The sequence below is a fragment of the Schistocerca serialis genome, chromosome 3 (assembly GCF_023864345.2).
Source record: "Schistocerca serialis cubense isolate TAMUIC-IGC-003099 chromosome 3, iqSchSeri2.2, whole genome shotgun sequence".
Taxonomy (NCBI): domain Eukaryota; kingdom Metazoa; phylum Arthropoda; class Insecta; order Orthoptera; family Acrididae; genus Schistocerca; species Schistocerca serialis.
The window spans coordinates 230,888,807-230,907,722 of NC_064640.1; the positions used below are offsets into that span (position 1 = coordinate 230,888,807).

The following is an 18,916-nucleotide window of genomic DNA, read 5'->3' on the forward strand; positions in this document are numbered from 1 at the left end:
CCTGAATGTTTTACATAGCTTCAATTTGTATCCACATATAACTAACCCTACAAGAATAACAAACTCTTCAAAAAGTCTCATAGATAATATCTTCACAAATATAGATGCCATAGATATAGATGTAATAAATGTTGGCCTAGGAATATCTGATCACAATGCACTTATCCTTAAATTTCCCATAGCCCCTGTGACCAAAAATAGTTCATACCAAATGTACAAAAGTACCTTCACCACAAATAGTTGCAGTCACTTCATAAATACACTGACTAACCAATCATGGGCAGAAGTACTGTTACAAACTAGCACAAACACTGCATATAATGTTTTTTCTTCCCTGTTTATGTTGAAATTTGAAACTTGTCAAAACAAACACATATGGGCATACACATGCTAACTCCTGGATCACAACAGGTATTAGAAATTCCTCCAGGACCATGAAAATGCTTAACTATAGACTGAAAAGTTGGACTGACCCAAAGTTTAAAGAATATGTAACAAATTACAAAAAAATATATAGAAAAGTAATTACAAAAGCAAAATTACTTAGTAATGAGAAATTAATAAGAAAATCAGGCAATAAATCAGAAACTATTTGGGAAATTGTGAAAAGGGAAACAGGTAAGGGCCTCAAGGATCAGGAAATAGTACTCAAAAATAGTGAAAATATTGAATTAAAGGATGAAACTCTGGCAAATTGCATTAATAATTACTTTTTAAGTGTACCAGTATCATTAAGTAAAAACTTTACTAAACATGAGAAATTAACAGCCCCAAAAGTAGACAGTAGTATGTTGTTAACTCCCACAAATGATAATCAAATATTGAAGGTGATAAAGAGTCTAAAATCTCTAAGGTTAGACCTTTGTTTAAAAAAAGAGATCCAAACAAGGTAGAAAATTATAGACCAATATCCCTACTCCAATCATTTTCAAAAATTCTAGAGAAATTAATGAAAACCAGACTCATAAAATACTTAGATGCTCACAAACTTCTAAACTGCAATCAACATGGCTTTCGCTCGGGCCACAGCACAGAATCAGCTATCCATGCCTATACCAAAGAGATTGTCAGGAGTCTCGACACTAAAAAATGTGTAGTGGGAATTAACTTAGATTTATCTAAAGCTTTTGATACAGTAAATCACAAAATTCTGTTAACCAAGATGGGGGCAATAGGTGTAAGGGGAGTTGTGAAGCAGTGGTTTGAATCTTACCTTCAAGATAGAACTCAGGTGGTAGAAATCATCGCAGAACATAAAAACCAGAAAATCAAGTGGGTCTCAGATGCAAAGAAATTTGAAATAGGTGTCCCACAGGGCAGTGTTCTTGGTCCCTTATTATTCTTGCTTTATATAAATGACATAAAAAATCCTAATATTTCTACCAAAATAATGTTGTTCGCAGATGACACTAGCATAATTATAAGTGATGATAAAAAATCATTAACCACCACAACTGATATAGTCCTGAAATATATTCAACATTGGTTTAATGCTAATGAGTTAACACTTAATCTAAGTAAAACAAATTATATACAGTATGGCAAAGCAACTCAAGATATGGACCTCCAGTTAAAACTAATGGATAAGAAGATAGAGAGTGTACAATCCACAAAGTTTTTGGGCATGAACATTGATCAAAACTTAAGCTGGAAAGACCATCTCAAGTACTTATCCCACAGGCTCAATTCGGCATGTTTTGCATTGAGGATATTATCTAGAGTATGCAGCACAGACTGTACTAGACTAGTGTATTTTGCTTACTTTCAGTCCATCGTGTCTTATGGCATAATGTTATGGGGTAAAACTAAATCAAGCTTAACAGATATCTTCAAATTTCAGAAAAGAGCTATATGAATCATAACACATAACTCTCCAAGAACTCATTGCAGGCCCCTCTTCAAAGAACTGCAAATACTCACAATACCATCACTGTATATTTTTAAAAGCATTCTGTGTACAAGAGCACATATGAAAAATCTACGTACAAATGAGGACTGCCATAATTATAATACTAGAACTCGTAAGAATTTGTATGTAGAAAGGGTAAGGACAACACAAACCCAAAAACATGTAAGTTATTTTGGAATAAAACTCTACAATGCTCTGCCAGTGTACATGAAGGCAATAATAGATTAAGTAAAATTTAAGACTGAGCTTAAAAATTACCTTTTAAGCAAAACTTTCTATGACGTAGATGAGTACTTTGATTGTGTGTAAATTTATTGCCAAAAATTTTAATTTATATGCCTAAATTTGTACTTTTAAAAAATGCCTTGAAAGTGATATTCCATTATTATGTCTGTAGTACTTGTACTAGTATGATAACTTTGTTGTGACAAATCCTACATCATGTAAATGATACACAGGAAGATAATAAAATGAAATGAAATGAAATGATGTGTTTTTATGTGCATGAAGTAATAAATTTTGCTTTAATTGCAAATATCTTTCTTTAAAAAACTTTAAATAATGTAATGTAAAGAAAAATCAAATATGACGAAGAAAACAGTATATAACTGCATTATCAAATTTACATTCCAGGTAGATGATGGTTCTGAAGGATCTAGCTCATATGAGAAAGAAGCAGAGAAACCTTTAAGCCAACTTGGCCCTGATGCATCAAAAGACTGTGAATTAGCTGTTGCAGCCCAAATGGGAAGTACAAATACATCTGCCCTAGGTATTGAAGTGGAATTCAATACCACCTCAGTAACTAATAACATAGTTACTTCAGAAAATATACCCGAGCCAGCTACTCAAGCTTCATGTAAAGGTTTGTGCTGTTACAGTGCCTCTTTTCTCATTTTGTATCTTGAAATTGTGGAGTGATGTTGCATTTTTGTGGCTTTTCATATCAAAAATGCCTAAAATATATTTAGTATTTACACTATACGTACAACTTCATGTAAAAGCTAATACACCATTCATAATTGATAACCTTCAAATGGATCATAGCAGCAGACAGAAATTATCTGGATATAAAGGAAATCTGACCCATAAGAAAATGTTAGAGTTGACATACAGTAACGAAACTAGGCAAACTAACAATATCTAGCTGTAACTTCCTTATATTTTCAGGAGTACTTATGTAGATGTATGATTTTGTGAGTAAAAAACATCTAAAGAGTACAGAAAACGTGGTAACAAAATACATTAAGAATATGGATATATCTCCTAAATGTTAAAACTGTCTTTCTCCTCCATGTGCACTTCATTGTTATTTTTTATTCTGAGCAATGCAAGGGCTTCTGAGAAGACCCGGTTGGAGAGGGGAACTGGACAAACTGAATCATTGATTCAGTTTATAATGCATAATGCCCTTTTCTTGATGCAGTAATAATTTAATGTACCATGCCTTCACCTACATGACACTGGTAATTGAAGCTTACATGGATCAGTTTAGGGAAGTGCCACAACTGTGTCATTAACAAACTCATAACTTGCACTGTCTGTCTTCATCTGAACTATTGCTCCATCTCTACTGACATCAATGTTTATTGAATGTTGAACCAACTCATTCTTTGGCCTTGCAGTTAACCATTCACTGAGAATAATATTTATTTATTTATTTATTCTTTGCCCATGGACTCCAGCTGAAAATTCAGCTGAGAGTATTGGGTGTGTCATACAATAGGCTATTAACATCAAACTTGATTTCGTTATATATAAATGAAACAAATGATTAAACAGAAATAGTCCATAATCATACAAAGGTATTACATGTTTCACATTATATGTACACACAAATCCAAACAACATACATGATAATTTTTAAACGTACATTTCAGTAATGATATAACATATTAAACACCATCTTAGTATTCACTCAAACTGTATATACATTTCTCTGTGAGATATAGTTTCAAATGATTTTTAAAACATTTTAGGTCTGTTTCTTTTTTAATGATTTTGGGGAGTTTATTAAAAAACCTTTTGCCTGCTTCTTCTGGGGCAGTCATAGACAGTTTTAGATTTCTGTTTATCATGTAGTAATTTTCATTTCCTCTTGTACCGTGTTTGTGTACATCTTTATTTAGGAGGTGTTTATCACTTGACCTTACCGCCATTATGCTTTGGTATATGTACAGTGAATATACTGTCATAATATTATAGTGTACAAAAGCTTGCCTACAGGTCTGTCTTGGTGGTATTTTTGCAATGCATCTCACTGCCCTTTTCTGAATTGTGAATATTCTTTTTAGGTAGCCAAATACTCAGCTGGCTGTTCCACAGCCTCACCAAGTGCTGTGGCACAGTGATTAAGTAAAGCTGAAGGAGAAGGTTTTGAAATCCAGTCAGTCATCCTGATTTAAGTTTTCCAAGTGTTATGTAAATCATTCTTGGAAAATACTGGAGTTGCTCTTTTAAAACATTATGGCCAGTTTTTGCATCACATTTCTACAGCTGAAATTGTGCAATTTCTCTTGTAATAAAAATTAATTGTGACTGAACCATTAAGCTATAATAATCCTTTTAAGCTCTAACACTTTTTTCTTCTGTTCTTTTAAAGAACCCAGTACATGCAAATCTTACATATACATTCAGAGGACACTTAAAATCCATGTAAAAATATTTCATGCTTATAAACATCTGCAAGTCCTACCCCATATTGTGTTTTTGTAAGGTGCATTGCATTCTAGTCATTCTTTCATCATATTACAGTTTTCATTCAAATAAGTGTGTGTTCATCCAAGTAGAATATACATATTCATGTTCTTATTAGTTGATAATTAAAATAACAGTAATTATAATAATAATAGCATGTTGTTCTTGTTGTTGTAGTAACAGTAGTTTCACTAATAATGGTGTAGATGATAGAAGCCATTTGTTATTTTGTATGTTTCAGATGTACAAGCCAGTGAGGATATTGCAGGGATATCTGAAGAGCACCTCCTTGACAACAACAAATCAGTCAAGATGTACAGTTCACAGAACTGCAGTTGTGTAGCTGACAGTTCTTTGGATGTGGAAACAAGTTTACGGACAGAATCATGCTACAATGCTGTCAAGAAGGCTGATGTACCCTTGTCAAAAAGTGAAAGCAGAGGTCACAAAAAACATCTGTCAGAATCAAAAGCGAAAAAGGTGAAACACACTGAAAAGAAAGTGGTGTCAGAAGGTAGTGATGTATTAACTGCACATGAGAATACTGTGAGTAGACGATCAAAGAAAGGAAATAAGGGAATCACACAAAATGCAGCAGACTCTACTAAAAAAGGGTCTATTTCAGCAGTTGAAAAAGGAGATAATGTCCCTTACAATAATAGCACTGTATGTTTTGAAGAAAATTCCACCAAGAGAATAGCTCATGACGATAGGTCTTGCAAAAGCAATCCAAAGGATGCACATGCAGGACGTGAAGGACAAACTGAACCAAGAAGTGTATTTGAAGAAGCTGGTGCTGACCATAGCATGCAAAATGGTATGCCAGATGACCATGGCATATTGTCGCCTGTGAAACAGACAATGCCTTCAGAACATCCCACCAGTCAGGAAACTCTCACAATAGTAGATCATGACTCTGAGTTGAACTGCATTCCAGATACAATAAATATGAATAAATCACAATTAAAAGACACTGTTTCCATATGCAACAATCAAGATGCATTTACAGTATCATCATCTGACTATTTTTCTGATGAGTCAAGCAGAATACAACACACACAAAATGATTCCAAAACAACAGCATTAGAGTCAAATGAGACTGCATCAAAGAATTTCCTCAGTTCAACTGATGACACTGAATTACCTCATGAGGAGACAAATCAAACAGGTAATCTGAGCTGTTCTACCTTAAATACTGGGGTTATCTCTGAATCTCTCAAAGAAACACACACCCTACTGGCAGAGAATGTCTCAGGAGGGCTACACTGTCCAAATGACCGCGCAGGCCATAGTGAACATGATCAAAGTAACAAAGATAAACTTGAAAGTGAAATACAGAGCAGCCAAAGCACTGAAGAAAATTTTGAACAAGGGCACAAAGAACTTCAGTTGAAACCTACTTCCACATCAACTGAAAGTGATCAAATTGTTACCAGTCAAATGACACACCATGATTCCAATGACCAGGAAACTAAAGTAACTCCAAGCACTAGCTTAATTCAGTATGCAGAAAATATGTCAGCCATTATTGTAAAAGAGGCATTAGATGAAGTGCAGTTAAGGCACTTTAAGAACTTGAAAATTAAAGAGGCTGTTGAAAAATGGCTTCACTCACAAAAAGGAAAGGAAGTTATATGTCTTACAAGTGCTGCTTCAAGCTATATGTGTGGGAGTGATGAAGAGAGTGAAAGTCCAGAAACAGATGAAGAATTAGCAAAACCTATTTTATCCGGTCCAAAAAACGTGCTACGCAACCCTTTGCTTGCATCATCTCTTAATTTTTTGTACATGGATGATGCAAGTATAAGGGTTGCAATAAAATTTTGTGAAGGGTGTGTGTCTTTAGCTAATTTAATTCCTCATATGAAACTGCTCAAGTTTAATTCCAATATGAAATGTGATAATAATACTGAAAAAAATATCTGCTCAATAATTAAGATCCATGGCCTTAACACTGACTGTGGATTTACTCTTTCCCTGCAGGATAAGGAGCCTTGTAGGATAGTGAAAAAATCACCTCATAAAAATCACATCCATAACTCCATTATTAATGAATTTTATAAATTATCAGACAAACATCATGAAAGTGAAGAATATGAAACTAAAGGTGCTTTAAGTGAAGTGGTAAATATGGATAATTCATTATCAGAGCAAATAGATACTTCTGATATGATTGACTGCGAAGCTGAATTTTACATTTGGGATTCTGAGCTGTTGAAAAAACAGTTGAACAGTCAAGTTGAAACTGAGCTTAAGCTGGAATCATCAGATAATGTATCATGCATGTGTGACCCATCATTATTTGTGGGGAAATATTACAGTCTGGGTCTTCCAGTGGAGAGAAATAATTATGATTCACAGACTGACACTGAATCAGAAGAAGAAGTAATGATACAAAGTGATTCATCACAAAGCTGGTTGTCAGAAACATCTAACAGCACTGTTAATATGGCAGAAGATGATGTCAAAAGTGAAGAAGCAATAGACGTCATAGCAGCAATGAATCAAAATATTGATATTTTCAAATTCGGTTATGCTAATTTTTCAAAGCTGAATTCAGAGATTTCGTCTGCTGCACATTCACATCAGAAAGATATTAATTTTGTAACATCATCAGGTGTAAATATAACAAAGGCATCAAATGGATTACATCATGAATCTGCTATTTTAATGAGGCACCTAAAGGACAAGGGACCGTTTCCAGTTGGAGGTATCTGCTGCATGATACAGTAGACATGTTCCCTTGAAGATTTCTTTCACAAGTGTTTACAGTAAAGTTATCGAATATTATACATCAGACATAATACATTGTTGTTTCTGTGTATGCTGTACATAACAAAAACAAATGTGAATGAGATACTTTGATGAGTTACAAACATCATCTCAGCAACAGCTGTGTTGTTCAAAGTGCAACAAGACTGAAATTTCAACAAGTATTTTTACTTAAAGCTGAGTGTTTTATCCTGAACATTTCTGTTTAAGCTGTTTCAATCACACATCCTGCAATGAATGAACAATTTAAAAATAAAATGTGAAAAATTTATAAGCATGTCACTTAAAGACAAAATGTATAGAAATTGTTAAAACATGATTCAAACAAATATTGGGTGAATGCTTTATTTTTTTAGTGTTATATATTTTGGATGCCAAATATATGAACTGTTGTTTTTTTGCAGGAGTATGTTATCAAAGATTTTAAATATTAAGTAATCTGTATACATTGCACTTAAATATTGTGATATTCTTCATAATATGTGTTTGTGCCTTGCCTAATTTTGTGACTGATAATTCATATGAAAGTCCTACTGAAATAAACAGATCCATAACTGCTATGTATATGGGGTATTTCAAGCCTATCACTTTCCTTTAGAAGAATGCAGTTTTGGTGACTGGTTGTACATGTACAGTGACAAAATTATGAAATTATTATTTTTTTTTTTGTCATTGATCACAATGATGCAGTCTATTAAACAGAGCTGTTATTAAATATGTTTTCATTGTTGTACTCTGTTAATAATATGAGCAAAATGAGGTTTTGATACATGCTGTTATGTGTGAGAATATGCTCGATCATTTTTTTCCCTTTTTTTACTCTATATGGTTTAAGTAAAACAAAGAAACAAATTTTTGTATGTAAATGAACAGGTACCACTGTAAAATAATCAGGTCATTTGTTTATTTAAATTTCCAAATCTGAATTGGTGGGTGTGATGTAGTTACTAGGTCATCTTAGATCTCAGTCAAATAACAGTAACAGCATATTCAATAAATAGAATTAGCCATAATCATAGACATTCTCTTTGTAATACGTATTATCAGTGATATCCATAAACATTATTTATTTAGAATGATGAGTGATGAGAGTTTTGTTACTGCACAAAATTTGATAAGCTTTTAATGTTTTGTCGCTTGGGATAATTGCTTGTAGTTTCAGGCATATCTGCATATGTTTTGCTACAATTTTGTACTTAAAATGATTGTGTGTAAATTAAACCTATTCAATTCTGCTTATCATTGATTTCAAGCATCAGAGGTAATATAAATTCAAAGGAAATGTCTCCTTAATTTTATGTTGTTAATGTATGGTAGCCCCATTTTCCCCATACTCATCTGCATATTCTGTGTTATATTTTGTAACAAAATGATTGGAACATATCACCAGTTTGGAACTGATATTAAAGTGTGTTGATTTTGGTAAATGAAGGGAGAATATAAATCCTTTCTTTGGTGTCTGGAATAAATGTGTCTATATAATTGAAAGAAGTATTTTGGTATTTTGAGACATTATATTCTCTTTTGATTGAATGTAATTCACTGGTTTTCCCTCTTTTCTGATATACACTGCTCTCCTTCCTTTGAAAATTGCTTCATCAAGATAGAATTATAACATACATTCCATGGCATGTGGGATACGTTACTTGAAGGTCTTTTACTTCTTTAATTTAGAACTATATTGTTATTCAACTGCAGCTAATGTTCATGCCAAAAAATCAAATTTTCCTTTAAAGAAGTTTAACAGTATCTTTCAATTACTGGTGATAAACAATTTCGTAGTGTTTAGGTAACACCTGACAACTTTTTATTGTATTAGTTAACATTGTCAGCAATTGATAGATGTGATCTTACTTCATATTTTAGTTTACATTTTTTTATTTTTAAATGCCCCTTTTTCATTTAATTTCATCACTAATTTCAAATTCACAGTTGTCTACAAAAATAAACCATATTCATTACATTAAAAATCAGTTACCAGTAGAATTTTGTAACTACTTCAAATCCTTTAAGGTGCAGTTATAAATTCATTTATTGAGTATTATTTAATAAATAAGTAAACAGCTGGCTGATGCAAGTAGATTGTAAACTGCATATAAATTGCCTAGATATTTTGTTCTGTAGCACTGTCACCAATGTACTCGATCATTGGGACTGCCTTCTCTTCTGTGAGATCAGCTTGAATTAGTCTTCATCCAGCAGTCATAATATAAATTCATATGTGTTTTTGTATTTTCTGACATTAGTGACCTTTTAAACATTTGAATGCACTTTTAATTAAAACACTAAAAATAGTCTAATAAGTTTAGGTGATTTTATTCTGTATGCATTACATCGACTAATAGACTGTTAAAATTTTACACAGGAAAATAAAGTTGTAGCTGCTAGACACTGTAACAAAATGTCACTGATTAGGTTGCATGAAATATACCATATATGTAGATCTATAATATAAACAGAAATTAGTTAATAATTTGGTACTCAGCACTTGGAGGAGTGCAGCTTTTTCAGATATATCTATATTAAATGACCCAAAAAATCTCAGAATTACTCATTGTCATCAGAAAGTGTGATACAACACATTACTGCAGGACATTTGTCACCAACTGACATACAATATTCAGATATCATATGTGATAGTAAATCATTTCCCCATATAATTAAATTTGGGCTTCATGTTAGTGTACTATAAAACTGTAGGAAAACAGCAACCAGTGGTTGTTATAGAAAGCCTGTCATTCACTGAAACAGGAAATATAACACCACATCATTGGAAAATGACATACATGTATGCTGTAGCAGGAATTTATACTTAGAATTTTTTATGAAGGTGATAGCTCATCTTATATGCCTCATTTAGACACTCCTTACATCCCAACCATAGTGTAAAATGTTTTATCTGTACTAAGTGTACACTGCTATTGTGCTAGTTACACTGTCCACTTTATGTCTAAATCAACATATTTCTGAGAGCATGTGATCATTGTAGCATAAAATAATAATATTTTTTTGTCTGTAAGAAAATCATTACAGCCCTTCACATTGTTTCAGTTTGTTGATTATGTTATCTTTGCAAAGTTTTGAATAGTTATCTCATTCTAGATGTCATCAATGAACTGGATTCTCATCCCACAAAATCTCAGAATGTCTCTCATTCTTGAATTTCTCTCTGACTCCCTTCCTCTTCATTTAGTTCTTCCTTTCCTTGTTCTTTTTACTCTCTTTTTCCGTCCACCTCCATCTTTCCTTCTTACTTTTCATTGGATTTGCTAAACCATCATCAATTGCAAAGATCCTCTGATTTCAAACATCATCTTGAAAAATATAATATATGCTATTTTAGGACACAAGATTTTAATTTTGTATCATGTCATAAAGACCGCTTTGAAAGTAACTAAACAGAGTGTCACCTTTACCATAATATTTTATAATACTCAAACAAGTTTAGATGTCTCCATTTGGTTATGAAACATGTACCAGTAAGCTGCTTAATGTCATCACTGTTCCCTATCATGTGAAAGCACTTGATGCTTTAAAGTCATATTTATCTTGTGTTCATTTCTCAGTCTTCATAACATTTAAAAATTTTTATCAAGCTCACATGGTGCCAGACCTAATATTCTGTCATATTATGCACTGTTGTGATGAATAATTTCACTTAGTATTTTCAAAGTGCAAATGATGATTATTTTAATGTTTTATTAATTAATTTTTACCAGGCAATTATTTTGTATCATTTAATGTCAAAAAATACAAATAATTTGTTTCATATGACTGTACATACAACCTGCAGTGACTCTGAAGTACATTAAAATGTAGTATGTCATCATGTTGTTCCCATTTGTTGGTCTGAACATATTGACACCACAGCAGGTGTCTTTCTGGAAGAAGGAACCTGTTATGACACCGAACTCTGGGATCAAGAACAGAAGATAATGCAATACGATACCATTTTTTAATGTACAATTTATTTCACATCCTGACTTCACTGGGTGCTATAACTGTGTAGGCTTCACACCCAGGGCAACTGGAATGAATAAGACAGTATAAAGCTGAATCATTTTGGAACACTAAAACGACTATAAAACCAATTTTTTGACCATGTTTCAAGTCATCCTGAAGACAGACACTGAAAAGACAGTGAAAATGATGGTTTTCTGGTTGTTTGTAATGTTTCAAAAATCACTTATATTCGAACTGACTGAGTGCTGTTCATTGGGCTTTGCAAATGCAGAGGGGAACAACAATAATTCTACATGCAATATCAGATAAGTTAAATGTAGTTTGACAGTGTACAATATCAAATAACATATGGATAATATTTATAGAAAAATATTACCTTTCCATGTAGTGAGGAAGTGATTACTATTAAAATATTGTTAATTTTCTGTAGAAGAGTACACATATTTAAGGAACATGTCAAGACTATGTGCACATTCTGAAAAAAATTACTTGTTTGGCAGTGTCTGTCCTCTCTTTCTAAGGTTGTTAATATTGTATTGTTTCCATCAAATCTGCTTGGGAAATTGATTAATTTTGTTTCTCATTGTACTAACACAACAGGAGTACTTGGAAAATGTATTTTATTTTATTTTCGTTTATCATTATCATATGTGCAATCGAGAAAAAATGCTACTCTCTTTCAGTCAGATGAATTCCTAAAAACTGAAAAGTCACCACCCAAAATTAAATATAATGTATACTCATTTGTGTACTCACACAAATGAGAACGTTAAAAAGTGAATAATTCAGATGGTGTAAAAGGAAAAACATACACTTCCCATTAATGTTGTGCAAAATTTTCATGGGTTCTTCAAACATTGTAATAGAAATAAGCAAACTGCCTTTTATGGCTAGACTGTATCCATTTCTGCTTCCTAGTTGTAAGTTAAAAGCAAAGATAAACTGAAGACTCCAGAAATTTCCAAGATGAAAATTAGCTAGAGCATTATTACAATAAACTTTGGTTCAGAAGTGTGAAACACTTGTGGCAAAATTTAATTTAGTATCACACAGTATGAAAACAAGAGCATGTTTAAAATTTATATTTGTATTCAGTACTATACATAAAATTTAGAAATGTTATCTTTTTGGGGGGGTAGGGGGGATGATAAATTAAGCCAAATTTTCAGTCTCAGTGTCCTAATTTTACTATGTACGTTGTAAGAATATGCCTGATATTGAGATCTGTATTGTTCTCAGACTTTGTTGCAAGAGTCTCATGTTATTTCTTGTTCTGACAGAGTATTGTAACCAAAAAACAGTTTCATTGAGAATGGGTCTCTGCAAAACTTACATAAATTCAGTAATTGTGTACTAGTTATGCATGTTAGTGAAATTCCTTCACATTATCGATGTACAAAAGAAGACATTACACTTTAAACTAGTTATTCTTGTTGGTTAAATATATGCACTGTTACTTTACAGAGATCAATTTTAAATATAGCCATAATAACGTAGCCTTATCATTATCACCAGCAAGTGGCTTTTTCCTTAGCAAACATGTCATGTCCAGAGTTTGAACAATTCATTAAGTGTGCCTTAAACTTGACGATCAAATAATTAGACTGCAATATGAATAATAATAGAAATTTGTGATATTGTTATAGATACAAATAAGGAAACGATATCATGATGCCATTGCTATGACTTGACTGATATTCTCGTACAACACATAAACTCACTGCATGGGAAAGAGCGGGGAGTGATAAGGTGAAATTATTTTACTTTAATAAAATGTAAGTATATGAAGGACTTTTGGTCATGGACTTATAATTGAAACACTGCTAGTAAGAACTGTTGTTACTGAGAACAAAACAGACCAGCAACAGCCACTGTTCTACAGCAGCATGTGCTCAAGGGCAGAAAATGTCAGGAAAACCAGAAACTGAAATAGTTTCCTGTGACTATTTCTATCTAACACACTTCAAAATATCACAAGGGAAGATGATATGCTTGGAGGATAGGAATGTATCACACAGACAACAGTGTATTTAAACAGAGATATAGATATCATGTTGGAATGAAAACTGTAACAAGCAATATTCTAGGGATAGTGAACAAAATGCTCAGTTGGATATCAACTAATTACATATTAAATCATAAAGAATTTGTGTAGTGACAAATAAAGGGAAACCAATACAACATTGAAATTCCCTGTGAAGAAATTCAGAAGGCAATCATTGCAGATAAAATAATGGCATTTGGAAAAAATAATCTTTTGGAGTAGAACCTACTGCTAAGTGCTGGAGACAGTGGAAACAACTTTGGAAGTCCTAAACAAGAGGCAAATAGACACATCCAACCATCTCCCAAAGCATCGAGATAGGGAAACAGAAGAGTGAGTTTAGTAACTTCATTGTAAAAAAGTTTAATTAATTATGGCCTCAAATATTTGCAAAGAAATGCATGAAATACTCTCAGAGTTATAAAAATCTGTACAAGAAATAGGTACAATAAGGTCACTGAACCCATGTACACAGCCTATACAAAATAATAAGTGGGCACAGCAAAAAAATGTAAGCTGATAAGTATAATTACTACTTGGAAATGCGTTTTAATTCCAGTTGAAGATTAAACCAATAAAATGTAAGCTGATAAGTGTAAATACTACTGAGAAGTGTATTTTAATCCAGGATTAAATTTCCAGTCTAGTTGAGGATAAGATGGATTTAGAGAAATTAACTTGAATAATGAAGAGGAAATTCAATGAGTAATTTGGATTAAATAGATAATTTAAAATAATCAGGTTCTACAGGAACTAAAAAAATGACAAATAACAATAAAATAAACAGCACACAAGTGTCAATGAAGAAGACAGAAAAATTAAAATATATAAATTCTATTGTCTTGCATCTCATTTTTAAAAAAAATAATGGAATATAAATGTAATTTCCATTGTGGCATGGAGTGGTGTCTTCAGATAAGGAGAAGTAAGCTTATATGTTTATTTATAGATTCCTAAGTCAGTCTTATATGGAACTGTTACAGCACAATGATTTTGTGCAGACAGAAATAAAAAGAGTTGGAAGATAATTATGTTATAACCTGCTTACTTGGCTAATAATCATAAAAAAGCAAGGAAAAACTGAGATATTATTTTCATTAAAGTCCACATGATAAATTAATGCTCTAGAATACTCCAAAAACACACAACTCCAGAAAAATAAGTTGACATCCCTTACTGCAAGTATCTGGAAACAGTTCTCTGATTAGCAAATCATCTTCCTTGCACCTGACGACTCCTAACATTGTAAAGATCCAGAAAAGAATTTCATTGTTGGCTTGCAATTTTGTGTGATTGGTTTCCATATTATAGAACTGTATTTGTCATGGCTCAGTTGGTTCAGTTACCAAAGAATCATCTATCACAGAATATTATACGTGTCCATCATTTCATACGAAAAATCTGTTTGTATTGCATACTGATGTGTCAATTTAACTGAAGCCTGCAACTACCCTGAGTGCTGTTTGGCTCCTTCCAGCTCCTGTCCAAAAAGTAACAATACAGCATATAGTTCTGTTCATGCATGTCACTCTTATATAACAGAACATGGTATTACTCTTCATCACCCCATGTTATTTTTATTTTATTTTTTGCATTTTTCTTACAAATGGAAGACTATTTTCAAATGATTTACTCCACAGTACAATAAATTTTCCATTGTGGAAATAATTCACAAGTTAGTGGTAATCAGAAACAAAGTAATAATAATGGAGTTAGTGGGTTTCCTTCGTGTAACTTATTAATAATTAATTTCTAAAATACTTAAATTACTCTTCCCTGTTTTCTAGTACACCTCACAGGCTTACTTGAGTATGATATTGGATGGCAGTATACATTTCAATCACACTGTTCTAACAAACTGTCATATCTTTGCTCTCTCTCCACTGAAAAGCATCATTTTTTCAGGCGAGTGTGAACAGCATTGATATACTTGGAGAAATGTGTGGTACACATTGTGTTGTCTTACAGTATATTTATTCACAACTGGTTTCAGTCACTGATCATCTTCACACTGGAAAAATATCTAGTGTGACAACTTCACATGCCATACATGCTATTTAACCAAAGAAGTATATGCCATAACTGACTTGAGACCATCAGTAAAAGATACTTAACGGCATAATACTGGTTTACACAAGCAGAAAACATTGAAAACATGAAGCCATCTAACAGCAATTAGTGCACAGCACTATTACTTAGACACAACAACCAATGTGCCTGAACAATGATGCTGTGCACTTACCGCTGTTACATGGTTTCATGTTTTCAATGTTTTCTGAATGCTTAAGCTAGCATTATGGCATTAAGTGTCATTTTCTGATGTTTGCAAGTCAGATATGGTTTATACCTTTCTGGTTAAATAGCATGTATGACACGTGAAGTCGTCACAATAGATGTTTTTCCACTGTGTGCACAGCATCGTTACTTAGATACAACAACCAATGCGCCTGAACAATGATGCTGTGCACTTACTGCTGTTATGTGGTTTCATGTTTTCAATGTTTTCTGAATGCTTAAGCTAGCATTATGGCATTAAGTGTCATTTTCTGATGTTTGCAAGTCAGATATGTTTTATACTTTTCTGGTTAAAAAGCATGTATGACACGTGAAGTTGTCACAATAGATGTTTTTCCACTGTGAAGATGATCAATGATCAAAACCAGTTGTGAATAAATATATTCTAAGACAGCACAATGTGTACCAGGCATTTCTCCAACTGCACTGATAAAGACATTTATGTATTTACTCCTTTCATCAAAGTCTTTTAATGCTTCCGAGATGGTGCTCGAGACTCACTCAGGTGCCTGAATGAGACTCGGGCACCATATTAAAAGTGTTAACTCAGTTTTCATTCACATTGGCTTGGTGCTATTTATTTAATGCAAGAATGTGAAACTGAGAATATAGCACATCTTTATGATTTAGGAATCAGTGAAAGCTTTGACTGATTTCTGAAACACAATTATGTTCTTCAAATCTATACAAGCTAAAGAGCATAAGACATACAGTTGGAGGCTATACAAACATTCCACAATACATAACCATGCTTCTAAAAATTACAGTCATAATCCTTCTTTCAGATATTAATGTAATTCTTCTGGCATTTCATATCAGGATAACTTTCATGTCTTGAAAAATTTATATTCATAGTTCCTGCTGAAGTCAGTGTGTACAGAAATTTATATTTTGCAGAGAATGCTTGTGAGTATATGAGTATATGAATGTTTTCAGGAAAATAGTTCATAAAATGACAAAGCAATAATTATATTTCTGAAACATACTAACAGAAACACACATTGTATATTTTGAAATTGCCATTGTGTTTCATCTGAATTTCACATTGCAAAACAATGATACTCTAATCTGTACTTTTCCTTTATGTATGTAACTTAACTGTTAAACTCATGTTTAGGTAAACATTGTAACAATTTAATTAGAGACACAACTTTCCACTTATGCTACCAATATTCAAAACCAATTTTGAATGTCCAACAATAATTTTGAAAATTCTAATATAATATTTTACAGCTACAGGAGTTTGTGTCATATGTTTTGAATTAGTGTGTTATTTAAAATAAGATGCAATTTAATATGCATAATTGGAATCATCAACATCACTTCAGGAATGGACTTAAAGGAAACTGTATGATGAAGGTGATATCATGTAAGATATTAGCAGAAAAGTTCATTACTTCTGTAATTTGTCTTAGCTTGAAATGGATTAGTGTTACATTGTACATGGCTTTTGTGAGGAAAAGGTGTCTTTGGATTACAAGATGGAGACTTTATGGCTGCATAAAAACAGTTCTCTGAGTTCAAGAAGTATGAAATAAAAGACAATTGTTACTACATAGAAATGCTTTGTTCAATTTTTGTTTGTTTAAAGAGTGTGGAATACAGTGAACATTTGTTTTTAGGATTCAATAGCTCACTTACTAATTTGTTGAAAGTTTTTGATCTGCATTTATTGAGCAGGAAATATCTCTCAATAATAACTACTTTAACTTCCAAGTTCAATGTTATTTTGTACAGAAAACTGTTTTATATTTGACTGATTTATTCTTCAGCTTCATGAATGTCTATATTTCCTATTGTTGTTTATGCATAAAGAGTGTTTGGGCAGTGTTGTTTTAATATATATTGATTGAAGTAAAAATATATTGTTACATTATAGTATTTGTGCATTTGTTATTCTACAACACCAAAAAAATGGTTTCAGGTAAGGCATACTTGTAAGGAATCTGCTGTGCTTTCTTAGACACTCCCACTTTGTGGATAATAACCACCTTCCTTATCAAGATATAATTGCCTGATGGTGCAGTTATTTTTTGATGTGACTCACCCTAGCTTTTGATTTGTGCTCTGAGTTTTTTCTGACCTGCTTATTTTTACAGATTCAAGTTATACAAAACAATTAACAAAATAAATAAGAATCAATTACACAACTTTCAGTCATACAATACTCTGCAAATAATCTAATTTCAGGAAAACTTTCAAGATGATTTGAAAATAAACATAGTATTACTATACATTAAGAGTATAATTTCCTTAGAATTATTTCAGGAATTAAGCATAGAAAATTGTGGAAGATGGCAAAAAGAAGAAAATATAACAGAATAAAGAGATATCAGATAGTGCTACAAATTGTTTTTTAGTTGCTCTATGATTATATGAGAAGTGTTTCCTAACGTTACAAATAATCCATTATAGGAAGTTGAACCTCATTTTTCATACAGTGTGCACACACACCCACCCACCAACATGACAACATACATTTCGTAACTTATGTATCTCCATCATAAGTCATTCTGAGAGAACCATTCTAAATTTTTTACTCCTGAAGGAGTAATAATTTAAAATAACATGTTTTAAGTCCAAGTAGGCTGCCACTTGTGATTATTTATCTATGTAGTGTATTGTGTTTCAGAAAAATCAACATCATTTATTTTAAAAACAGTTGGACTTTCAAGTAATACCTTTTACAGGAAACAATATCTTGTAACTTCTCAGTTTGAATAATGTATTTTGTGAGGTACAATCTTACCTGTCAGGGTGCCAAAAACAGCGAATTAAGGGTTCTTAATGTTAATTTTTAACTATCTGTCAGACAAATTAGAAGTCTAAAATCAAAGGCAATATGATGATGATGATGATGATGATGATGATGACAATGATAATAACAATAATAATAATAATTTTATTGCAGTGGAACATTACAGCAATAGACAACATCACACACATAGTACAATGCAACTGATAATTTAAAAGAAACAATGGACTTGTTATTAACAGTACAATTGATAAATTCCTTTATAATGTAGAATGGATAGGCAGTTAACCAGTCATGCAATATTTGTTTGACTGCTTGCTCACACTGTGGCAGGTTGTTAAATAATTTGTGTGCTGTGAATTCATGGCTACTAAATGATTTGACAGTTTTTGGAGTGAAGTATACATGCAGCTACTGTTTCTTTTGTTGTAACAATATGCATTTTCTCTGCATTTTGCTTCCAGTAAATTCTTCTTTGTAT

General features: G+C 32.4%; 1 protein-coding gene across 2 annotated transcripts in view; it reads left to right on the forward strand.

Moving 5' to 3' along the window:
• Positions 1-17,561, forward strand: part of LOC126469967 (uncharacterized) — a 552,724-nt gene extending 535,163 nt beyond the window's left edge. For both annotated transcript variants that reach the window (XM_050097392.1, XM_050097391.1), the window contains exons 8-9: positions 2,543-2,774; positions 4,848-17,561. In XM_050097392.1, the coding sequence (XP_049953349.1) occupies positions 2,543-2,774; positions 4,848-7,339 (2,724 nt within the window). In that variant the 3' untranslated portion in view covers positions 7,340-17,561. The remainder of the gene's footprint in view (positions 1-2,542; positions 2,775-4,847) is intronic.
• Positions 17,562-18,916: the final 1,355 nt, after the last annotated feature.